Source organism: Ixodes scapularis, unplaced genomic scaffold, assembly GCF_016920785.2.
Source record: "Ixodes scapularis isolate PalLabHiFi unplaced genomic scaffold, ASM1692078v2 PGA_scaffold5__190_contigs__length_132052651, whole genome shotgun sequence".
NCBI lineage: Eukaryota > Metazoa > Arthropoda > Arachnida > Ixodida > Ixodidae > Ixodes > Ixodes scapularis.
This window is the reverse complement of record NW_024609880.1, coordinates 127,877,671-127,903,741: the sequence shown is the minus strand read 5'-3', so window position 1 is coordinate 127,903,741 and position 26,071 is coordinate 127,877,671. Positions and strand designations below refer to the sequence as shown.

Sequence of the window (26,071 nt, the reverse complement as noted above, 5' to 3'; positions counted from 1 at the left end):
GTTAACGAGTGAAATCTCAGTTGCTTTCGCTAGGGCAATTATCCTAAGCACCTCCCAAGGTAGGATACCAGAGAAAGTTAAGCACATAATGCCTCGCATATGGCAGCAACCACAGAATTTCATTTTTTTAAGAATTTGCTATTGTAAGGAACTGCATGTGTACCTTCTACTCTCATTTTTTCAAAGTGAATAAACAGCAAATTCGACTGGAGATACACAAATATTCAGGTCAATCATGCTTACATATAAAATATAAGCTAAACGCAAAATCTAAAATACAAAAACAAATTATGTTTTTTTGGGCAAAATGAAATAATTAGCAGGATAATTAACCAATCCTTATTTTTGGGGACAGAATGTATTTGGAAAGCTGACTTCATTATGACCGTGCTGTGAAATTCGGATTAAAAAATTCATAGTGGGTGCTATGGTGTGAAAAACATCATTTTGTGTGCAGATGAAGCCAGAAAACACTAATGCAACAAGCACGTGAAACATTAACAGTTGCAGCCCAAGAGAGCCGGGATGAACTGAGGAGATTTAGAGCAGGGGCGGATTTAGAGGGGGGCTCCAGATGTCCTGACCCCTCCCTTGATTTCTGCATGTGTAAAATTTAGGGCGTGAAACGAGGGAGAGGGGGGGGGGGGGTTCCTGAACATATGGTACGCTGACCAACACCTGACCCCCCCTCAGGAAATTCCTGCATCCGCCTCTGATTTAGAGTATCGTCGCTTAAACCTGATGTACCTATGAGCAAAGTTGCCTAGCCACTACAATTGGTTCCGTCCTACAACTTATGCAGCATTGTACAGCTTGCAGTCTAAACATACGATAAATAAAGCTGACGTCCGTCTAAACTGGATCAAAGCCTACATCCGACGCCATTCCAACATGGCAAAGTTTCCATAACTGCAGCATCTGCGTCGGTGCATATTTCAAGCAAACGAGGCTTTTTGTCCCTGTAGGCACTCTCTTTATATCAAAGGGTCATGCACACAACACACAACATGCCGGTTATCAGCACTCAAAAAGTAAAGAACAAACAAAAAGTAGCACTTGAATAGAGAGCACTGAACCAGCAAAGATCGTTTGAGAAGGCAAACAGCACCAAATGTCGAGAACACTGATCCACCGATAAATAAACGCTGCACGCCAACACAAAGACGAGGGGAGGTATGCCTCTACCTCTACAAACTCCACTGCCCCCCAAATGAATTCCCTGAAGAAAGGGAGGTAAACTAAACAGGATGACGCTATCAAAAGCAAAAGAATAGCAACAAGTTTCACGAAACAACAGGTGGGAAGTCATCTCAGGCAAGAAGGCTCTGACTGCTCGCTGCTCTCTACTGAACTTCTTTGTTCTGGCCCGACGGTTTCACAAGTGACACGCGGCTGTGCCGCCGCAATAGATTCTCAGCCAATGGGCCACTTCCGAAGCGTACTGAAAGTTTACCTCACAGGGAGGAGGGGCACTGCGGTAGCTGGGGATGATCTTGAACGTCACACTTCCTCGAGCGTCCCTCTGCACCAGGAAAAAAGGGGAAGCAGAGTTAGGATTAAGCGTCAACGACGATCGTCGCGTATGGCTGTAACACTGGCGAAGAATTGCGACAGACCAGTAAGCTGAAGAAGAAACTAACTTTATGTGCCTATGGTGAAGGGGCTCTGCAAACCGATTTCCAGCACAGTTTGTACCTGACTATGTTTAACAAATCATTGGAAGCCAATACAAACTTGCGATTATTACGGCACAAAATTTAGGTTGCATGTGGGCATGAACTTTGAATTTTTTTACTAGTGTATATATAAAGGTGAATGTCAGTGGATGTTTGCACAGTAAAATCAGAAAAAAACGCCCACAGCCAAAAGATTGCCCATCGTTTTTCCACCTAAATGCCCAACCTCCAAACTGAGTGACACCTTGCACCACCTAGCTGAGAGTGACAGAGGCGTGCAGCCCGCATGGTTTTCGCTAGTGATGGACCGAATATGCCATACTTCAGATTCAACAAAGTTTGGCCCATGCCACACTCTTGAATGAAAGTTTGGCAAACGTCTGTGCACGCGTGAGAATGCAACGGGGCCATGGATTGCAAATGGATGCCATGCGGTGACCATCGCACAGTGCAGTACAACCAGCAGTTACGGCGAGGTGCAGGGTAAGCAACACTGTAACTGTGTGTTTCCGAGCCTTTGCGAGTATGGTTCTCTTCCAATATTTCCTGCCTCAAGAACAGAAGATCAACCAGTAATTTACGCACATGATGCGGTACATTCTGGATGACATGATTTTTATTTCATCTTTCCAGTTATTCAATGAGGTGGTTGAAACAGTGACTGACAATTACTTTAAAGCACTCCTTGTAATTATAAGAATCCTGCTTTCAGCACGCAAGTAGTTTGTGCCAAAACAAGATAATATTGCTTTTTAATTAGCACTATTTTGCGGTTTTCACGTATCTGCATAAAGCTAAACACAGAAATATCATGTTCGACGTTGCACATCCGACATTCCTAACTCTTCTTATCTTCCTAAACGTATGTGTCCGTCTTGTGCGAAATGTGGATTTTGAGTTCGAAATGAATTCAAAGCGAATAGTAGTTTTGGCCGAATATTTTCGATACGAATATCGAATAGTTTTTCCACGCCTTTCCCTAACATAGCATAATGCTTAGACAAAAACCCAGCTAAACTTGTGAAGGTTGTTAAACTTGTTCATTTATAAGCTAAGTTTATATTTATGAACTGTGACCTCAGAATGTCTGATGTCTGGGGATGGCAAGTAAACGATGGATTTGACATAAAATGAATTGTATAGAGATGGCCAACTATACCCAATTGAGTGAATTTACAAATCTTGCTACATAAAATATTCTTTCTTTAATCTCGAGTTAAAAAAGAATAAATTGCGCATGAGGAATACAGGTTGAAAGGGCATCTCAGCCTAACATTGTATACTCTTGCATAACAGTCAGTTTAATTTTGAAACTTTTACTACAATGTAGATATACACATTCACAAAGTTTCCGTTTATTTTAAAATGCAGACGGCACGCGTGCACCATCCCGCTTTGAATGTATGCTTTTCTTCCAAGCACACAATTGCGATATTCATACTTTTCCAAGTTTTTATTGCGGTCGGTTACCTCGTTCAGTGCGCTTCTTACCGAGCACTGATGTAATGCAGAGAAGCAATACCCGTGGAGCTTGCTTCCGCGGGTATTGCTTTTGCTGCAGTGCACCGGTGCTCGGTAAGAAGCGCACTCAACGGGGCTAACCTTCCGCAATCAACACTTTGAAAAACACGAGTAGTGTAGTTCTTCTTAAAGCAAATATTGAATAGTATATTATTCGAAACTACTATTAGAAATTTTGAATATTCGCACAACCCTAATACGTGTGTGTCCTAACATCAGGAACCGGCATTTTAAAGGTTAAAAACGAGACGTTGCAAATATGAGACGCGCACTTTCATGCAAAGTTGATGTGAAGTGACTCAAATCTAAAAACCTGCATATTTACAATAATATTGTTATCTCTTCTAGTGAAGGCTCAGCAACCGTTGCATTTGTTTTTGCGGACAAAACGGTGACTCCCAGAGAAAGTAAGAATGCAGTGTTATTGCATTTACTTTAACGATGTACACACACTTGCAAACTTGCGCTGATGAGGCCTCAAGACCTAAACTCTCGTAGCACGATTCGAGACAATGCCCGCTAATACCCAACGTCGTTATCACTCCACTTCTGCAAAAAGTCACTGTAAAAGTGCCAGTAAACACACAAAAATGACACCGATATAATTATCTTGAGGAATGTCCCCTTATTAACAACTGTGTCAAGATGCATTACATGTTGCATTTAATATAAGAAAAAAAAAATGTCAACGTTAAGTCTGGTAACAATGTATTTTTGCTGAATCTTTGTTAAATCTTTAGAAAAGTTTGGCAAAAGTTTGGCTTTGCCGAATCTAAAGGTTCGGTGCCTAATTTTTGGTTTGGCAAAAGTTCGGCCCATCACTAGTTTTCATCAGCGCCACCACTTGCAGCTAGGTGGCACAAGGTGCGGTTGAATACAGTGGTGCTCATTTTCCCGTGCTGCCATATGATACAGTCATGCCAACTGCAGATGCAAGTTTAATGCAAGTTTAATGCACGCGAGTGTAGCGCAAGCAGCCACTGCAGCATGGGTCATCCCCAAATAAATTGCACTTGTCCAATAGACAAAAAAAATTATACTTTCCATTGGTTGACCAGCTTAATCGCAAAAACATTCTTGGAGTCAAGAAACAGGACTATGGGCTGCAAGTTTGCCGTGTTCGTGATAAGCAGCATCAGTTTCCATGTCGCGAGAGATCGTACTGAGTGCCCGCATACCGATTGCTTGTTTTTTTTAATAAAATTACATTGTAGTAGCACCGCAAGATCACCCCCCATATTTCTCACTGGTTATGTTTGAGACTTCGACGTTGTACAAAATATTTCATGCCGCATCGAAGGAAGTGGCTCGTGCTAGACAAATACTACAGCAAGACTCTAAGAAGTCAGTATGCTCAAATAGACTTACAAGCATCCTCTGCAAGCTTTCCACTGTCTGATTGGCAACGCTGATGCCGTTGATTTCGCGTATTTCGTCGCCAACATGCAGGGTCGCTGCAAAGACAACACAGTTACACGCCCACTGTCAGTACTAACGTCTTGCGGTGGATACAAGAAAGTAAAATGTGCGGCCAAGAAACCGTCCTCTATACAATTGAGGCTATGCGTTCACAGACGACAAAGCGAGACAGCGTAACACGAGAACATCTCATCTGCGTATTACTTCTGCATTTAGAACTGACACATTCAAACTGTAAACACATGCAACCAGGTCAATTGTTGTAAAATTTTCGTAGTACTTTTACACTTAGGTTTAGAGGACATGCCCTTTGCCTACCTTGCCTATGGATCATGCCCCCGTGCATGATGCGAGCCACGATACAACGTCCATCTTCGTCCAACTTGAGAGTGATGCCCTGCAAGACACCAGCAATGCGTTAGAGACAACTGCTTCTGCTGAAGCCACTGTTAAACACATTGTTGTTTCTCTAGTGGCTGCCTTCTTGTCCCCGCCCCTGGAGTTGAGAGCAAAAAACAGATTAGCAACGATGCTTGGATCCTTTATGAATCACTTTTTGACTACATCGATAACGATCTCCTAGAGTAGTTGCTACTCGTATACTGAAGAGTTCAAAGAAGGTTATGACTTTTTATAGGGTACCGTGTTTTCAGAGTTCATTTATTTCCTATAAGAATATAGAAATCTAGGATATTTTCGGGGGGGGGGGGGGGGGGGGGGGGGGGAAGGGGGGGAGTATTTTCCCCACAGGTTCAGTGGTTTTTGTTCAAATTGGTTATAACTGGGGTTACATGTTTTCAGATAAATCCGAAAATCTCCGAAAAACATCCACCGGTAAAATTTTAGCCAGTTAAACTTTACCTGATAAACTAAAAAAAAAGAAAAAAAAGAAAGTCAACTTTTTTTACAGATAAGTTTGATCAGTGCACAGGGAAAATGCCACCGCAGTTTACTTTGAAACCTCGGACCACTGACAGAAGGGATCTTCCCGCTCATCTCGTCAAGGTTCATTCAGGACAACAGGTCATCATACTTTCACGTCACAACAAAAGCCACTGTTTTGATTTCCAGTATGAGCGCTACTATTTATGTTTGAGAAGAAGGAGAGGTTGTGTTTTTGTAAAAGTGAAAGCTATGGACCATAGACATTGCATAACATAGAAAAGAGGGGCAGTTCAAACTTCTTTATTACATATCCTTTATCACTCCACCTCGCACGGCCGCAGGGTAAGTTGATGGAATAGGATGGGATACGACCTTCCCAGCGACTACATCCGAGAGTCCATGAATTTTAAGGTATCGGCGTTTATCGAAGAAACACGTGCATGCAACTTCTGTTGCTGGGACAAATTAGTATTGCCAATGGCAATGGCACCAATGCCAAATCCAGCTGAAGAAATATTAATTGATACAAGCAAATTTTATTTCTTTTATCTATCGTACTTTTACTCCCAAATATTATTTATTTATTAATTTATTTTTAATAGGAAACACTGTGAGAGTAAACTCAGAATATCGGAGAAATGGAGATCAAACACAAATGAACTTCGATAAACTATGAATTTTAGGCAAACAAATAAACTTAAAAAAAAAAAAAAACCTTAGAATTTGACGAAAAATAAATTCCAAAGACATGAAATCCTAGTTATAACTTAGCCAATTTACCCGAAAAGAACAGAACCTGTGGAGAAAAAAAAAACCCTCCCCCCCCATTCCACCACCAAAAAAAAAACATCAGAAAGTTTGGAATTTTAGTTACGATATTTGCACAGACAACGCATAAAATGAACACACATGGCTCCTTTCTGCTTGAAGAAACCGTTTTTCCCTTTCTGGCTAATGTGCTGTGAAAGGACGACTGAACAATGTAGATGTACGCTAGTCATGTAGATGTATGCCAGCACACATCCTGCTGCATTAGATTAACCAGAACAGTGGGCGACAAACTGGGCAATATGAACAGATGCCTAGGCTTCAGTAAACACTTCACCCAAGCTAAATCTTCTACCCACAAATTGGCAGAAGAAAAAAAGCCTGACAAACGAGCAGTTAACCCAAATGTAAGGGGCGGCAGCAGGAAAAAGGGCAATGAGTTTTTTTATGAGCCCACGTTCACCCATTTATTTACAGAATAAATCCTTGCTCCTCATTTTCTCTACACTTTGTGAAACACACAGGCATCTTGCGGCAGTAGTCGCCCAGCTACCTCCATTTTTTTGTTTTGTTTTCTATCTTTACGACTGACCACGACTGTCTCCTTCAGAAAAGCGACGAGAAAAGTTACTGGCTGCCACGAATGCCGATGGATGCATGCAGCTGAGCCCTATAAATTAGGTGGCAGCTACTGCCACCTAGCGAACGTTTACGAAAACCGCCGTCTTGGCAGGGCGGGCGACGCACCATGGGCTCGTCGGTGTTCTTTTGGAACTGGACGAGGCGCACCCGCGTGACCTGCTCCATGTCGGTATCCGAGGGGGTGTCCGCACTCTGGTTGCCGTTGAGGTAGGGCATCATGGGCGGGGGTGTCACGCGGATTGCCTCCTCGCTGTACACCTCGTGCGACACCACGTCGTGCGCTTGGAGCAAGGCCTGCGAGACAAGAAGACACGCACACCCCAAGTAAAAAATTTTTCCGAGCGTTGAGTCCGTCACGACGCTCATACGCCATACGTTCGAAGCACACTGGCTTCGAACGTGGTTTAAACATGTCCGCAGACATTTTCTGTGTGACCATTGAGACAGGACTGTCATAGAAGCATGTCTCGGACAGTGTCCCGTCTGTCTTCTTTTTAAAAATGCATCAGCAATGTGACTGCAGCTTAAGTCACACTTTTTTTTTATTCCATTTTTGTCGGTTCGCTTTATACAATGGAGTAATTTATATGCATTTTCTTTTTTTAAGTATGGCACGCCGACATTTATGACAAAAGAGGAATGGCAGGATACACCACCATGGCCCGTACAACCCTGAAGGCCCACCCTTCTGGCAGTTGGAAAACGATCCAAAGTGTGGAGGGGTAGACCGGCAATTAAAGCGCCGACAAAGAAGTGCATCTTATATGCAAACTTTTTTGAGAAAATGGCCATTTATAGGAGGGTGTGACCTAAAGACTGGAAAAATACGATAACCGCTTTTTCACAGACTCAACGTTCCACGACTTCCAATTCAAGCTGCAGACCTTAACGGGGTCATGAAAAGGAAGCTTACGGTGCTTTTGAACGTCAACGAGACACGTACATGATGCATACAAATCCAAAGCAGCTAATAGAAAGCCGCGGCGCTTCCTTTTTTTTAAATTTTGCCTCCCGGGGTTTACGGCCTTACTATGTTCTACCATCGGCAAGGCTTATTAAGAGGAGCATTAATTGCTAAGAAACGATTCCTTTTTTGTCTCGATTGGGGCTGTGACTATAACTGAGAAGGAATATGGGTAGTCGGGGAGGAAGTGAAAGGTGAGGCTTTTAAATGCCTTTTCTCAAGAACAAGTATATGTAAACAAAAAGTCGCCCTGTCTACTTCAGACATGTGTAGTGTTTGTTTTGAGCGATAGTTAGCAGAAGTGAAATAGTGTTTTATGAGTTTTTTTTTTTTTTAATGGTAAGCTCTGGTAAGTTTTCTGCACAAGAATATGAAGAGCATCAAAACATTGGAGGTGGTATGATACAAGCTAAAACATTAATATAAATGATGAGCTTAAGAGTAAGTTGAAGATTGCTAGAGGAATGCTTTCAACAACAGTCCAATAAACCATACGAGACAAATGTAAGGCATCCACAGCCAGTGTACAAGCGTAGTTATTCCTTAAACTGAACTCTTGCCCACACTTCATCCCCGAGTCATGTAGCAAGTAACGAAGTAAACATATCGGCATTTTTCCGAGCAGGTTGGAAGAAATGAATATTGGAGGCAAAAGAGACAAGTAACAAGGTTGATTTATGTAGTTACAATACGTTAGGTGCCTGTCACGAGCCATAGACCCAAGTTATTCAAAACTGTGATGCCGCGAAAGGTCGCACCCACCCAAAACCGCACGTGCAGCCGAAATTTCGGAAAAAACATAACGCATAAAACATTCACGACAACAGACTGAAAAATAAAGCTCGCCGAGTTTAGCATTCGCACGCACGTCCATAATTCATAGGTAGGAGGAAGGAAACTGCACGAAAAATCGGAACGAGGAGAAACAAAACAAGATAAAAACAGCGAGCTCCGAAAATGTTTTTCCTCCCGACTACTTAAAATACACTCATCGCACAAACTTCTTTATACGAAAGGTAATCAACGCACGCAGCATTCGTGATCTCATTACTACGAAAAAAGCACAAGTGAATAAAAGCGCCTGAGAATAAACGAGCAGACATAACTCTCTTGATACTTCGTACAAAGGCTGAACTAGCACAAGCTTCGCCACCAAAGTGTTGGGTGAAACAAGACGTGTCAGAAACCCGGACTCGCAGGCGTTGTCGTCGAGCGATCAGAGTGTTTGCAGAACTCACCGTAGTACGTCAGGTCATAGGAGCGATCTGGCGACGACGCGCCAGAACGGGAGGAACTGCGCTTCGACGGTCACCGGCACATATGGATCGAATGGGCCGTCTACACTCGTCGCTAATTATCCTTGGGCGTTCGACAGAGCATTTCGAGACGAACTCTGGCGCAAACAAGGCTGTTTTAGCACGAAAAGCGCAACAGCTGCGGCAGCCAGCGACTCCCAGCAACTAACTGCCGGCCCAACAGTTCACAGTGTTGCGAGACGCGGCCGGTTTTTCCTCCAAATTTTACGATCGAACGACCTATGCGGAAAAGCCGACGGAGCTGAAGCCGCGAGGTGCGCTTGGATAGCCCCGTTCCCGTTGCGAGTGGAACGCAGATTGGTTTAATTAAAGCAACTTTGGGCTCAATAGAGAGTTTTAGTAGATCGTTCCGATACCTCCGATAGCCCCGATAACGATACTATGTATGCTCAAGGGAGGCGGTGGCTGAGTATCGGGATATCGTTATCGGAGTCATGGGAACGATCTACTAAAACTCTCTAATATCATAGCGAGACACTGTACCACCCCATTTTTCTTTTTTTAGGTGCCTAGCATAAATGTATTCGAATGGCCACTTTATTATTGTGATCACGTCACAAGTTTCTTCAGACGGGGAAAAATCGTGAAACATTTACGTCGCGAGACAAATTTTGATATAAGAGCGATTCAGAAACAGTTCTATTTCGACAGGTAAACCCCGAAATACGACACGTATGCACGCTTCTAACATATGAGCGGCCAAAAGGGGCGCCGCGCGCTGATTCCCATTGCGACAGCCCAGGACGCTGTGACGTGACCCCCTATGCCTAGCCGTCACGTCACAGAGTGCGCGCAAGTTGCCATGACAGTTGATTATGGTGTCAGAAGACAACGACACGTATATTTTTAATAAAGTTAAAAAACAAAAAAATCAAAATCGTAGCTGCTAAAAACCGTAACCGAAATCGGACTGGGAAGGAAGAAGAAATATAGAGGAGAAAGTTACCGGAAGTCACGTGGCTATGAAACTTTTTTTTATTTTATTTTTACAATCAACGTATTTGCAGCTTCTTATATGCCGAAAAAAATGGATATCATATTTTTGTTCATTTTTAGTACTGAGAGTGTGCCTTGATGACCCACAATTGTGATTATCTTTGGTAGTTGTGCTTAAACCACAGAAAATGGCACGTGACCACGGAGAAAGAGAGCGAGACAGAGAGAGAGACTCAAACCGGCCAGTTCTCGACCGGCGGTTTTCGGACGGAAAGAAACCGAATTTCGGGCCGCCAGTTGTGTTCTGTGGCTTTCATATGTATTGTGGCTTTCATATGTCATGTACAACTAAAGAATTCGGCGAGCATAAATACTCTGTCAGTGTTCTTTAGTACACACTTAGGCGGCCCGCAAAAATCGTATTTTTAACTTATCGTGCTGCAATTTACTATGTACAGGGTGATTCAAGGAGACGCCAGGCTCTTTAAATCGACCGCAAAATTCGGTTTCTTAAAGGGATACTTCAACGAAATATGAAATATTCCCGCCGTGTTCAAAAATAGGTTGAATATGATCCACAATATTCGTAAATGACAATCACACGTTTGTATTTTGAGCCCGGTGGCTGTATTTTTCGTTATAAACGGCCCACTCTGGCAAGCGCTCGGACAAGGCCCAGCGGAGACAACGTGACATCCAACGCAATCGTGACGTAGTTCGTCTCAGCACGAGCAAAGCTACGGCGAGGCTGACGTCGAGAGGATAGCCTAGTCGTTCCAGCCACCGAAGCGGCTGCTTTTGTACGAATTTTGAGTGACGGGTTAATCTTCTGTAATCTTGTAGGGGGACAATAGCGACTTCTGCGACACACAAAAGGCATTCTCGGGAAGAGGGGAGTTCCTCCTGCCCCTCTTCTCTCGTCGTGGCCGGAGGCGAGACAACCTCCCGCACTAGCTGTCAAGGTTCCTAGACGGGCATTACAAGCGAGGCGTTAGCGACATCCACCAGGTGCTCCTTGCTAATAATTTAATTCGTTTTAAAATTCCTTTTTGTAACTTTTTTAACAAGATATTGGTATGACTTCAATGTGATGCTGCTCCTTTGAACACATATAGACCAAAAAACGAGCGCCGCAATTTCGTTGTAGAATCCCTTTAACCAATCATGCTACGATTTTGTGCAGCGCTGCCCACAGATGGTGCAATTTTTTTTTGTAAAATTTGCGAAGAGCGAACTTACCTGAGGAAAAACTAAAGAAAGAAAAAGGCTTAGCTCCCATGGAGACACAGCGAAGCCACCGGTCTTCAAACAACACGGCGCCGTTTCGCACGGGAGACAAGAGATGGCGCAAGCGGTCGCGACGCCAACTACCGCCAACGAACGAGCATTCGACGCTGAGAGCCGGCATCTTTAGCAGACAAGGAACTGCACTTCCTTGATGTTACCGCGCCGGTTTTTGTTTCTGCGACTGTCGGCGCCTGCGGAACATGCGCCGCTTTTGAGTCGAAAAGATTGTCTGCTAAAAACGCCGGCTCTCGGCGCCGTATGCTCGTTCATTGGTGGCGTTCGTTGCGCCATCTCTTCGTCTCCCATGCGAAACGGCGCCGTGTTGTTTGAAGACCGGTGGCGTCGCTGCATTTCCAAAGGAGCTAAGCCCTTTTCTTTCTTTACTTTTTTTCTCAGGAAAGTTCGCTCTTTGCAAATTAAAAAAAAAAAAAAAAGATGCACCACCTGTGGGCAACGCTGCACAGAGTCCTAGCGTGATAGGCTCAGAAACCGAATTTTGCGGTCGATTTAAAGAGCCTAGCGTCTCTTTGAATCACCCTGTAGATGCAAGCAGGAGGGAGAAGTTCACAGCGAAAAAAAAAATACAAATATAAAGAACACAATAGATGGTGCTATGCAGAATTCGGTAGCCTTAAAGGGGTACGGAAACCAAATTCTGGAGCTCATTTTTTTTTTTTCAACACGACGCAGGTAGCAGCACAACCACAGAAACATAAATATTGCGCTAGAAAACGCAAGAAAACATATTTTAAAGTGAATTAAACGATAATCAAAAACCACCTGGTAGTTGGTTATGAAGCTTCAATGGAATGTCGTGACGACAACATGCCTCTGAAAGCTGCGCCGCAGCGGTATGTCCGCTCACTGGTATAGATTGCCTAGGCCTGAACGCAATACCGAGGCGTCTTGGTGGTGTTGTGACCGAGGAGTTCCCCAGGCAGCCTCAGGCAGGGCCAGGCAAGGACAGGAACCGCAGGCCGACTCCAGGCAGGGACATCAGGAGACGGGAGGGTGTCTCGCGATAAACTCTGTTTTAATACATATGTACAGAAGTTTCTTGTTCGTCGGAGAGCACACTCGCGGCCTCTCGTTTGCTCTTTTTATACAGTCGCTGTTGATGTACCAGCGGTTGGCAGCCAATGGTGGCCGAACTGCCAACGGACGTCACGTTCAGGCCCCGCCCCCACTCCTCTCGAGCGCGCACACACATACACGCACTGGTGCAGCGTCGGACGGGCTTCCCAATCCGGCGCCGGGGCATTCTTGACCTCAATAAGCCGCGCCAGGAGTCGGTGACGAAGGGTCCGCTGTCAGCTCGTGAGACGTTGACCGTGATGGAGATGATCCCCTCGTTATGCGGCGTCCTGGCTCGGGAAAGGTTTAGCGGGATAATCCGCAAGTGGCGCCGGACGAAAACTTGAGCCGAACGTACACGGCCGGAAGTCCCGCCGCCGGCGTCGTCCCCCGGAATCCTCTCTCGGCAGGGCAGCTGGTTCCTGGATGGACTCACCCCCGCAGCCAGAGAGAAGAGTCCGGCTCAGCTCCGCTCCCAGGTGTGGCGGCGTCCACGCGGCGCCGGGCGACGTGTTCTGTCAACAACGGCTCAGACGGCCGGTCGCCGATCCTAAATGCTAAGGCCAAACCCCGCCGGGTGGACAAGAAGGGGAGGCGAAGGAAGGACGTGACCTTCGGCAAGGCCTATCGCAACAGTGGAAAGAGCCAAAACGAAGTGAGCCACCTTGGTTTCAGCTCTCGCGCGACGTGCAAACGCGTGCTTCGGTTGTTCTCAGGTTTGGTGCGCGTGCTGGCCCCGCGATCTCTACAGCCCTTGGGTACTTCGACAAAGCGAGGATGGATGGATGGATGGATGAATACGGCTGAGCCCTTTGGATCGGGCGGTAGCTTACGCCACCTAGCCATTTTGTTTTACCATTTAAGCTTAGAATATTTAAATGTGAAATCTATATTCACTCCGCAGTGCAAAGAAAGTGAGGCTATGAAACCCCCTTGCCATCAGTGATTAAGAAAATACCTAGTTTTCTCTCGATTTCTGCCACCATTCACTTAATCTTTGCTTGGTAATCTCTACAGTCTTGAAATCCACTCTCCCTTCGCTGTCTCTAAAACCCAATGACTTTATTAAATCTATGTTGTCTTCGGTAGGCATAGGGTGAAGCCCTTTACAGTAGAGTATCCAGTGCTCAGCCGTCTCGTCCTCCTCTCCACAAGCAGTGCACACTGTATCAATTTCCTGGTACTTCACTCTGTATGTTCTGGTTCGCAGAACACCCGTTCTTGCCTCAAACAGCAATGAGCTTCCCCTAGAATTGTCATAAATGCTTTCTTTGGCAATAACTCTTTTGTTTAATCTATAGCTTTCCAGAGCAGTCTTTGTCTGCATTCCCTCTAGCCACCGATCTCTTTCTGTGGCCTTAACTTTCTTCTTAACTGAGACTTGCTCTTCCGTATCTTCGCTATAGCCCAAAAACCTTCCTCTTAATTTCCTAGTGCGCTGTCTCCACTTTGTGTCTACACTCCTCATGTATAAATAGCTGAAAACCTTTCGTGCCCATTGCTCCCCATCCATTAGCCTCAACCTATCCTCAAATTCTACCTTGCTCACCGCTTCCCTGCTCTCAAATGATGCCCATCCCATGTCTCCTTGTACTCCCTGGTTTGGCGTTTTGCAATGCGCCCCCAAAGCCAGTCTACCTACTCCGCGCTGTTTTATTTCTAGTTTCGCATGCACTTCGAATTTCATGCATAGCACTGCGTTTCCAAAAGTCAAGCCAGGCACCATGACCCCTTTCCAAATCTCTCTCACCACCTCATACCTGTTGTAATTCCAAAGTGCTCTATTTTTCATTACAGCTGCATTTCTGTTGCCCTTACCTATTATATACTTTTCATGGTCTCTGAGATATTCTGCACCATCACATATCCATACTCCTAGATACTTGTATTTACTAGCTCTCTCAACTGTAATATTCTGTATCTTCAGCCTCTCAACTTCATCCTCGTTAAAAATCATGACTGCCGATTTTTCGCTACTGAATTCTAAACCTAATTCCTCTCCTTCCCTACCACAGATGCTCATTAATTCCTGCAACTCTGTCCTGTTGTTAGCCATTAGTACAATATCGTCCGCATACATCAATCCCGGTAAGGATTGCTGAATTTTTTGGCCTAGCTTACTGTAAGAAAGGTTGAACCCAAGCCCACTCTTCTCTAGTCTATCCTCCAATCCTCTCAGATACAACATAAACAGCAAAGGCGATAACGGGCACCCCTGCCTAAGGCCTCGTCTTATCTCTATTTTCCCTGTCGCCTTTCCTTCCCATGTTATAATCACCTTGTTATCTTTGTAAATGTTCCTTAATAGTGCTGTTAGTCCTTCATCTAGGTTTAAGTTCTCCATTATGTCCCACAGGTTTCTTTGGTTCACATTGTCATAGGCACCCTTGATATCCAGAAATGCCAGCCAGAGCTGTCTGTTTTCTTTTTGCGCTATTTCTATACACTGTGTTAGAGAAAATAAGTTGTCCTCCAACCTTCTTTGTTTTCGAAACCCGTTCTGTAACTCGCCCAGTATGCCCTGGCAATCTACCCATTCCTCCAGTCTGTTCTTTATAATCTGCATTACCAACCTGTAAATAACCGGTGTCACGGTTATAGGACGATAATTCCTAATATCAGACTTATCTCCCTTTCCCTTATATATCATACTCATCCTACTAAGCCTCCATTCATCTGGAATATTTCCTTTTGTTATCATGGTACTCACTACCTCCCTTAGTTTTGCCTTAGATTTAGGACCCAAATTCTTCACCAGCTTGATAGGGATACCATCTGTGCCTGTCGACGTGCCACTAGGGACTCTTCGTTCCGCCTTTTCCCATTCTCTTTGTCCAAAATCCGCGATGTCACAAACTGGACTGCTACTTCCTTCGGTTCTCCTATCTTCCACATGTACCCGTTCCCGAAATTTCTCCTCCATCACTGCTCCTATATATTGTATCGCATCATCTCCCTCTAATTGATCTCCCTGATGCGAGAGTATAAACCTCTGTCTAGCTTGCGTTGTTTCACCGAGTGAGTTCAAGTGCTCCCAAAACTTCTTGGCAGCATTTCTATCTTTCTTACTTACATTACTCATCCATTCCTCACCCTTTCTCTGAATTTTCGCATTGATCAAACTGGATGCCTCTCGGCGACATGTTACAAAATTGTCCCATTTTCTTTTTACTTCCGTTTCGGACTCCCCACTACGCTTGGAATACCTGTGTTCTCTAGAGGCTTCCTGACGTTTTTGTATCGCTTGCTTCACTTCTTTGTCCCACCAACTTTTTGGTCTATGTCCTTGCTTCCCCTTTCGTTTACTCTTAACTTTGTCTAGTTCTAGAGAAAAAAGCCTAGTTAGGCTCTCATAGGTCCAATCTGTATGCCGTTGCCCTGAAACTGCTGCCTCTATTCTTTCAACAACTATTTCCAACTCTTTGTCGCTGCAGAAAGTTTGCTTTGAATTATGTTGTCTAGTTTCAGCATTTACTTCTCTGGCAAAATTCAGCTTAATACGTTTGTGATCACTACCAAGACTTTTGGAACCTTCTTCATCTATTTTCATTACTTGTAACTTACCATATATTTTGTGTGACACGAGTACGTAATCTATAGTTGAATGCAGATTGCCAGTTTCCCAAGTTATGTGCCCGTCACACTTCTGACTGGTATTACATAAAACTAAGTCATGTTTTTCCACCAGTTCTAGTAATATGCTTCCAGTTGAGTCCGTATACCCATCCAGACCCTCAATATGGGCATTCATGTCTCCCATAATAATTATTTCGGAGCCTTCCCCTAGTTCACTAATGTCTCTTGATATGCAATCAATCATTTTTCTGTTTTCCTCTTTAGCACCTGTCCCTGTCCATAAGTAAACCACTCCAAGGACTGTTGATTCCCCAGCGACTTTTCCTTTCAGCCACAAATGTTCGGCGCACTCCTTTCTGATCCTTTGAAAGTTCATATTCTTCTTAATGAATGCTCCAATTCCACCTCCCTTCCTCGTTCCCTCCATTCTGTTGCATTCTTCCCACACATAGTCAGGGTTGCAAGGTGGCTGCTCCATGTCTCTGAGATGTGTTTCCACAAACCCATACACCATTAAATCCTCCTTTCTTAGTTGCTCCTCTACCTCTTCCCATTTTAACCTATTTCTACCACCCTGCATGTTAATATATCCAATGTCTGATTGTGCTGATTTTTTATACCTGTTCTTACGTTTTCTCCTCTTTTTAACCCTGGGTGCCTCTCCTGACTGTGTTGGGTTTTCAGTTACTTCAGTGCCCCCAGGGCCCTCGGTCCCCCTAAAAAAGCAGTCACCGTGCGGCCCATCCTATCCCCCACCCTGTAACCCGTGGCCTCACTGTAGTGAATGCCATTGTAACGCGTTGACGCCTCCAAGTGGCAAAACGCGTCACTACGGTACGCTTGGTCGTCCGAGGCATGATGACGTCAAGACGTCTGCCGGATCTCCCGAGATGCATCGCGCTCCTCCATGGCTGATTTTGAAGCGCTCGCCAAAATCGCGGCATTTAGAGCATAAAATATAGCCATCTGCTCAAAATACGACCGTGCGATTATTCATTACAGGCTTAGCTGATCATACTGAACTCATTTCTTCATGTTTTCTCTATATTTCAAGTTTCGATTCCGTATCCCTTTAAAATGCTGCCGACTACTCCCATAAACAAATTAACTTACCACGTAAAAAAAAGAAGTAAAATGTCTTGGGCAATTTACGTTGTTACTCGCAGACGATGCACGCGTAGAAAGAAGTGCTGCCGAACGATGGCGTACGCCGCGTCGAGGGAGCGCCGGCAGATTCGGGTTGATAGCAGACGACCTCGCAAAAGGAACTCGATTCGGCAAACGCTCCCTTGACGCGGCATACGCCAGCTGTCGGCAGCACTTCTCTCTACGGCGTAAAATGCCCAGAACAGTTTTTATTTTTTCGTCTTAATTTTTTAACGAGGTAAATTATTCTTTTTTTTTCACTGTAAACTTTTACCACCTGCTTGCACCCTAAAATAAATTGCAGCGCGATGTGTTAAAAGGTCGATTTTGGCGGGCCGCCTAATAGACTTCTTCCAAAATCGAAGCGCCCCACCGCGGCGAAATACTACGCAGAGCACTCTGGGAACTAGTTGGCCACTCAGTTTGGGTTTCGATTGAGCAGCTTCATTTCATGCTATCAGGCCGTGACCGAATGTGCTGCTTGCGTTTTCGATTATCTGATTTTCACGAATGTACAATACACTAATTCTCGAGTGATACAAAACGAGGACCGGGATACTTTCCTTGGTTCCCAAAGCACCGGATATTGTGCGTGCGTATGCAAACGCAAACCCCACGCGTGCATCTTTGAGCTCAATATCAATAATCCCGTCCAGTACCAGTGAACTACAACTGAAATTTTGTCACCTTGAGCCTTACACGTATTTGATTTCCCAAACGTCCGCTTCTTGTTACTTCGTTGGGCGAAAAGCAAGCCGCATCCTCACAGGAGTATCAAAGTTGAGCCCAGCGTTGACAAATGAACCTTCAAGGAAACGCAATTAATTCGACCTCACGACTGCACAAAAGTTACATGATGTCTTCCTCGTGTCATCATACATCTCCCACCCAAAATTCATGCTGATAGGAGATTAAGTTTTCGCAAACGTTCAGATCGGCTAGCTACGACGGAGGCTCTAACAAGCATGTTGGTCCTGCTAACAAGCGTCCCCTACTCCTCGCTAAGCCTTTTTGGACGAGCTTTTACTGACGCCCCAGGTCTGCGTTTGAACGGTGTGCCTGAATCTGAAATTATCTCGGCATACTCAGTTAGGAAGAAAGCAAACAGACAACAAATATTATGGCGATTAGCAACAGTGAAATGCGCTTTGAATAATTTTGTTCGTTTGGCGCACCGCAAATATGCAGTCAAACGAAACTGTCTGAACCAGGGTTAAAGCCTGGTTCAGACAGTTGCGTCTGACTGCGTTGCGGCTGCGAGAAGCCACGACATCCTGGCTTCTTATGTCGCGTGCCAAGCTATTCCTTGAATTGAATTCCACGCTTCATACGAGGCACAGATGTGCCGGTGACAAGCTTTCGGTTCTCGACGCAACGCAGTCAAACGCACTCAAACGAGTGCGTTGACTGCGTTGACCGCGTGAGGTGGGTGGAGGCACCATTATGAGGTGCCTCCACCCACCTCAAAATGCGCTCAAAACACTCAAAATCGTCATATCTCTGGATGTTACTGAAAATCTCCCGCGCTCTCGACGGAAAGTTCAAGGGTCGTACGACCGTCATTAGATCTTCATAATGCACCTAAAAAACTACACTCCTGAAACACGGGTTTGAGTAGCGATATATGCCCAGTGAGTACGAGCGGGTGAATGCCCCCTAACGACCAAACATTTGGCATAACTTCTTCAAATATTATTAGGTAACTCTCTTATATACGTTAAACTACTTATATATTAAACTCTACTTATATCCCACTTAAACTACCGCCACCTGGTATGGGGTACAACCACTAGTTAAAATCTACAAAAATAATCTACTACATCTATTACATCCCCTATGGTTTGTTTGAAAAATATAATTTATTGCCTGTTTTTGATATACACAAGTATAAACTTATAATCCGCTTCAAAAAAAAAAAAAAAAAGGCACGTGGATATTTTGGCTAAACTTCCTAAACTAAGGGAACATGTTACCTCCTATCCAATTCGTTCCGCGGCACGTTGGTCTCTGCCTTTTTGCCGTAACAACTTATTCACGTGGTCTCTAAAGTATATGCTACCAACTTTGCTAAATTTCCTCGTAAACAAAAACTTTGATATAATGTCCGTCGCAATGCAAGATTTTGTTTCTTTTTTTTTTTTTAAATTGAATATATTGGTATTGTGCGATAGGTTGTAATCTATTATTTGTATACAATGTCGATATTTTGCTGTTGCTTTGTATTTTACTTTGTCTCGTGGAGCTGTAAAGGCCAGTTCACACTCTTGCAACCAAGTACAATTGGAAAAAATGAGTTAGAAGTGAATTCTAGTGTATTTTTACCCCGTGAACCCGAATACCCAAACCATTTGCAGCGTAAGCATTGTTAAACGCGAGAAAAACGCGAAAGACAGTCGCTGTCCGTGACGTCATCGACGGCTCTTTTGGCTGCCCAAGGCTAGGGAGGCGTGGCTTCAGCCCTATTTTGAAATTGCTCTTGTGGCTCTCCGGCGCGTCGCATTGAAATATAATTTTGATATCTGTTATTTTAAAGGCCAAATGAACGCAATTCAAGCGTTTTTTCTCAGATGTAGAAGTGCCCCATCTTCCCTTTAAGCCTTTTGCGACTTCTTAGGACTGGATGTGCTGCAACGAAGCTGGTCCTAAGAGATCGCAAGAGGCTTAAAAACCGGTCTGGTGTCTCTCGGTCTTACTCGGTCGCAAGAGTATGAACGGGCCTTAAGGGAGTAGGGGGCTCCGTCAAGCTGTTAAACAACTTTTTCCCCTTGTTTCCTCCATTCATGTATTGAATAGGAGATAAACTTTATTATTATTATTATTATTATTATTATTATTATTATTATTATTATTATTATTATAAGTAGCAGTTATAATAAATTTAATGAAATAATTTTAATCGTAATTTTTTTTTTCGACGAGTGGTCAAGGCATCTCAACCCAGCATGACTTTTAACTTAAACTCGTGGACTGCTTTGAACCAGACTGGTTTCTCGGCCGCCATGAAAGGAGCCGGGTGTGAGCTCAGTGGCATGGGCGAGACCGGGGCTCCGGTTAGCGCGGACAGAAGTTCGGCGGGCGCCAGTCGGTGAGAGCCCTTTGAATCCAGGCAATGCCGCCGACCGTCCGGATGGAGAGGGCGGCCCAAAGAATTTGAAGGACGGTCGCCGATGGCGGAGAACTCGTGTATATCGGACGCTGGAGGAGGCTGTCGGGCTGGCAACGTCGGCGGAACTCAGGCAGCCATGTATTGCACAAAGCTCAGCGTGACACGGCGAACAGGACCATACGCAGCGCTGAATATGGGCGTGGAGCTGTCAGAGTCGACGGCCGCCTCAGTAAAGTGGACGGTGTGCCGATGGGGAGCGAAGTTGGAGACAGTGGAGATGCCCTCGAGCAAAGTCATCGCGGCGAGCGGGCGCCGATTCCCCGATCTTTTGACCAAGGGAGGGGGGGATGGCGCGATAGGATGGAGCTCCCAGGGCGGAAGTTAGGCGGGTAAAGGTAGCAGACTTAGGTTTCTTGAGCTGCGAGTAGAAGCCAGGTCGCCAGGGCTGTTCGCAAAAGGCCGGCTTATAAAATTTTTTTTTATTTTATTTTTGATGTGCTTTGGATAGAACCCCTTTGCACCTGCGATAACAGGTGCGAGAGTAGCAGAAGCTACAAGAGCAGAGGCGTCGGAACAGGGATAGGGGGAGGGAGGGCAGGGAGACGAAGGGCTTTATTGGTACACACAATGCACGTGCGAAAATTTAAACCGTTACCAGAACGGGAACGATTGAATTTTCTTTCACACGTAATTGCCAAATATTTTTGTCCGTAAATTATTTTGAAAGAACGCGGTGCCTACCAGCAAAACAAACAGAACAAAAAAATCGTTTTTTTTTGTTGTAAATTTACCGTTGTCTTGTAAACAAAGCATCAAAGTGCCCTCTTTAATGCTTTGTTTTGTTCTGCCTAAATTTTTTTTCTTATTGCAAATTATAAACAAGGTTTTTATATAGTTTAGACCAGCTTCACGCTACCTAAGATCTAGCGTTTAATCTGCTTTTGCTGGTTTTTTTTTCGTTTATTGAGGGTGCAGGTTGTTGAAGAGCATAGTCGTTTGCACCCGTCAGCGCAGTTTATCAATAAGGGCAAGTAACACCGGCTCAAAAAAGAAAAACAAAAGAAGAAAAACGGATTCTAAGTGCTACAACGATAATGCTCGCCGTAAAAAAATTGAAAGGCAATAAAGAAAGAAGAAAAAGAAAAAGAGGGGGGAAGGAAACACACTCTAGCAGGTGTTCGGAACAACCGCATGAGCGTAAATGGTGCTCACACAATTCTAAACCCAGGCGCACTTTATTTCACGGGAAAGATTCAATAACCGCGCAGGAAGAATTCTCTTCAACATTTGGTTAATTCGATTATCTTCGACCCGGAAACATAAGATTGATGACACAGATTTAGTTTTTTTTTCTTTTATGCGCTAACTCCCTCCAGCCTTCCTCCGCGTCTTTCTAATAAAAACACACACAAAAAAGAAAAGGAAACCAGTTTGCTCGGAACTCGACGAGATTCCAGATTTCAAGCGGCCGAAGAAACCCAAAGTTGCTTGCACAAACTATCGATCGGGAAACTTGTTCGATTAATCTCACCGAGCTGGGTTCACGCGTGGAACGCAAGAGCGGGCGAAGGGAGTCCGCCTCGGAAACTACTCCAATACGCACTCGCGACTTCCCCACGACGCGCAACTGTACGGAAGTAAGGACAAAAAACAAAAAAAACAAAAAAAACAAAAAACAAGGAATGCTAGACAGATTACAAATGACCGCACCCAAAACCGAAGACCGTACATGGTACGGGCCTGGGTTTCCATATACAAAACGACCATAAAAATAAAACAAGCTTTTATTATTATTATTTTTTTCTATTGCAAAAGTAAACCACGCGTCGCCGAATGCTGTTTCCGGACAAGTGTAGCGCTAACGGTTCGGACCAGGTGCCAAAGTTTCAGAACTCTTCTTCAAAAGTTATAAGTGATTTAAGAGAAATTCAATGGGAAAAGGGGGTTCTGTTTTCGGTAGCTGACGCCATTTAGCTCCACGTGTTCGAGGGCTTCGTCGGCCGCCATTTTCCCACTGAAAATTTTCGAAAATCGCTGAAACGTTGGCATCTCGTCCGGACCGCGTTTGGGCAAAAACTGAGCGCGTAATAAGGATTTATCGTAGATCGTTTCCGCTGTCCCGCAACGCTCTCCGTAACGCGCTAAGGTAGCCGGAACTATTCGAAACTCTACAGTCAAGGCCATTTTAACGGAGGGGGAAACGTGGTCAACAAAAACACTAATTAAAAAAAAAAAGAAGCTTTTTTTCTTTTCTTTTTTATTGGGGGGAAAAAAAGGGGGGGGGGGGGAGAGTAGCTGGCTGCTGGTTGCGGAGAGCCGTTGCGGGGCGGCATAAACCATCTACGAAAACTCCCTATTTTGACTCTAGAGACTGAACACGCGCTCGCAGAGCTAGGAATTCGCAGACCGCAACTCGGACTGGCAGGAATTCATTCTTGAAAGAAACTGTAGGAACAGGACATGCGTAGAAACCCGTTTTCCAAAGACAGGAGCATCTGCGCACGCTGAATAAATGGATGGATGTCGGTAAACCCTTTGAAACGGGCGACGGCTTGCGCCACCTGGTGCCATCGTTGCGCAGCCAGAGCCAACGCAATGGTGCGACGTGATTGACGTCAGAAACACGAGTTGGTGCATAGTAGTGGGGTTTAACGGGGCCGACATTCGAGGCATGACTGTAATAATGTTCCTCCGCAAAGTATGAACATAATGTCGGCCGCAGTCTCGCACTTCCTTATACCCAGGAAAGTTCGAGAGAAACGGAGGAGGACTACTACGAAACTAAATATTTCACTAGCGTCGTTTCACTTGAGCGCAGCTGAAAAGTGGATGTTTTTATCCCTTCTTTCAATACCAGCTCAAATTATCAGTCCATCTTAAATATCGAAAGAGACGAACCTTTACTTCAAAGCTGCATAAATCTAAAACATATTAGCATACCACATCGCGAGCGACGAAAACAAAAACAACAACAAAAATCTCATATCCACGGTCAAATAAATCGCTAGTGAATAAAAATGTTGACCTAGAAACACCAAAGCCTCACCCAGTGACACTGCTTGTTAATACCGACCCGTTTCCAATGAGACATTAGCCGGAACTAAGATCCGCAGCAAAATTATTGAGCGACAGCGCAGATGTCGAGTCCGTGAATTCGCAGGCCGTTGTGCGTCGAACCACCTAACGCTTCGGTTCGCAGAGCTCGCATACTGAATCCGTTTGTGTAATCTATCGTTGTGCTTTAAGTGTGCTGCCCAGGTTACCTTAAATTTCATCGACCACACGGGGAAAATGATTGCATGGACGGCGGAAAATTAGTCCGCCTCAAAATGTAGCGGCTAGAAGCAAATTCGGCCACTGCTGACCGTACGGCTCCTAGCACAAGACGCTTAAATGTACAAAGGTCATTCACCTCGGAAACCGCAGGTATGGGGTATAAACTCAGGAAGTCAGTGAAGCGAGCTTTTTCGTTCGCTGTGGTTTTGAATACCTAGACAGTGTCAGCGTAGTTAGCCTTCGAAACTAGTGACGCAAGTTGTCGCTCGTTGCACATGGGCAATTTGGCCAGTGCAGTACGACCGCTAACCTGATGTTTTTAACGTACGTCACGCAGTAGTCATTCCATGAGCGCAAATGCCGGTACTAAAAGATTACCCAGAATCGAAACCGGCTAAAGGGCACATTTATCAAATGCAAATGCTCAGGGACCTGTATGAAGACAAATGGTTTACCGTGAGATGGCCCTGTGTAGCTGGAGCAAAATAGCGAGACAGAGAGAGACCTAACTTACCCGAACGTGAGGCTTGCAGAGGATGGCTTGAAGCTCTTCCATGTCGGCGGTGACTCCCAGCGGACAGTCTTGGATCCACTCGAGAACCTAGGATTCGACAACAGACAGCATACGTATACGAGCGTGTATATACACACAGCTAAAAACAGCAATAGGGTTGACAGAAAACTTTCTGATAGTTACTGCACGCTTACAGAAATAAAACTATCTCTTTCTGATATAGTTGACTGCAAGCTTGCCAAAATAAAATCATCTCACACCGCGCATGCGCCATTTCTAAAGAGCCGAAACTGAGAATCCTCGCTTGCAAGTGTTTGCTTGGGACCAAAACGCATGAACCGTCTCTAGAAGACAACGTGTCTAGACATCCTTCAGAAACGCTCCGTGATGTCAAATGTATACACACGCACGAGGTCTTCCACGGGTTTACGTCTTCTGCGCGATCGCAGGTTTGATCCCTTCTCTTTTGGTGACGGAAAAGCCCGAAAAGTGTCACGTGGTGTTTAATCGCTGACGTCACGGCATGGTCGAATAACGATGAAACGAATGTGTGACTGGCGGAAGACAGCGTGCCAGCTGGTCTGTTATTTCGTGTTCCCGCGCTCACCTTTAACCTTTTATCTCGATTAATGACCGGCGCTTGCTCAGTCTCTTCTTCGTCAACGCGCACACTCCGCGCACTGTTGCTGATGAGCGGTGATTGGCGTGCTTACGCTATAACAGACGCCCGCGCTTTTATACTCTCCGCAGAGCGCGCAGTTGACGAATCACTAGAAATGTGCGCCAATGGCAGCTTAACGGACGTTTTAAGGACACCCTTCTTGGCCATTCGTTCTTCAGCGTCCTTGACGGCGAATGTCGCATTTTCATTCGCTGTACAGCGACGAAAGGACTATAGTGACAGTCTACGCTGGCGTCGATTATTCACCTTGTCTTCCTTCTTCGTGATTGGTTCTTCGACATTCGTATCGGCTCCGCTACTTAATCGGAACGATAACGAGATGCATGGGATTCTCCACGTCCCGCGTTTCCATAGCGCGCACCTTTTTTGTGTTTTTGTTTTAGAGTGCAGCTCTTAGGGGCCCGTTTCCGACTTGAGCGGCGTCGGCGTCGCCGTCGGCGTAACCGCGAGGTCACGTGACCCCCCACCCCCAAGATTACGTGACCCCCCCCCCCCCCCCGAGGTCACGTGACCCCCCTCCTCCGAGGTCAGGTGACCCCCCTCCGGAGGAGATTGAAGAATGAGGGGAGGAGGAGGAGAAGGGGGTATACCCTCCCCTCAGTACCCTTCCCTCCTCCTCCTCAAGAGCTGCGCTCTAATTCGGTGTTAAAGGGAGTTGTAAACGGCTTTGACTTTTTTTCTCACATCTTTTACATTTCCACGTGTGAGCAAAACATAGATTTTGCTATACATGACTCGCATTGACGTCACGTCGGCCGCCATTGCTCATTACCATGCTCCTGTCCCCGTCCCCTCTGCAGCATAAAATTGGGCATCATCGAACCTGTTCTTCCCGGCAAGGCTGCTCAAAAAGACATTCGATAGTGACAAATGTATGCTGCAGTAGGTACGGGGGTACAGGAGAACGGTACCAAGGAATGGCGGCTGGTACGGTGCCATATGACTAACATGCAAGGCATGTATATACTCTGTGCCACTAGTTGCGTGCAATACAGGCGAAGGCAGCGCCAGGCGAGGAGAGAAAGGGCACGCACTAGGAAGGCTGGGGAGGAGGAGATGAATCTCCTTTCCTCCCTAACGTTCCTAGTGCTTTCCCTTTCTCCCCTCGCCCTCCACTGCCCTCCTCTCCAGTCCCGCCTTCCTAGTGGTCGCCCCTACCCTCTTCGCCTGGCGTCGCCTTCGCCTGCACTGCACACAACTAGTGACACGGAGTATAGGCCCATACCCTTCTCAGCTTGCTAAAGAGATTTTTAAATCATATATCTTACTTGTCTTTAAAGATC

The 26,071-nt window shown here is 45.2% G+C and overlaps 1 protein-coding gene across 3 annotated transcripts in view; it reads right to left on the bottom strand.

The window, feature by feature from the left end:
- The window catches only part of LOC120846815 (peripheral plasma membrane protein CASK), a 463,921-nt gene that overhangs the window by 28,150 nt on the left and 409,700 nt on the right, over positions 1–26,071 (bottom strand). For all 3 annotated transcript variants that reach the window (XM_042293965.1, XM_042293966.1, XM_042293967.1), the window contains 5 exons: positions 24,107–24,193; positions 7,017–7,205; positions 4,935–5,013; positions 4,566–4,651; positions 1,454–1,522 (listed from right to left, as the gene is read on the bottom strand). In XM_042293965.1, the coding sequence (XP_042149899.1) occupies positions 1,454–1,522; positions 4,566–4,651; positions 4,935–5,013; positions 7,017–7,205; positions 24,107–24,193 (510 nt within the window). The remainder of the gene's footprint in view (positions 1–1,453; positions 1,523–4,565; positions 4,652–4,934; positions 5,014–7,016; positions 7,206–24,106; positions 24,194–26,071) is intronic.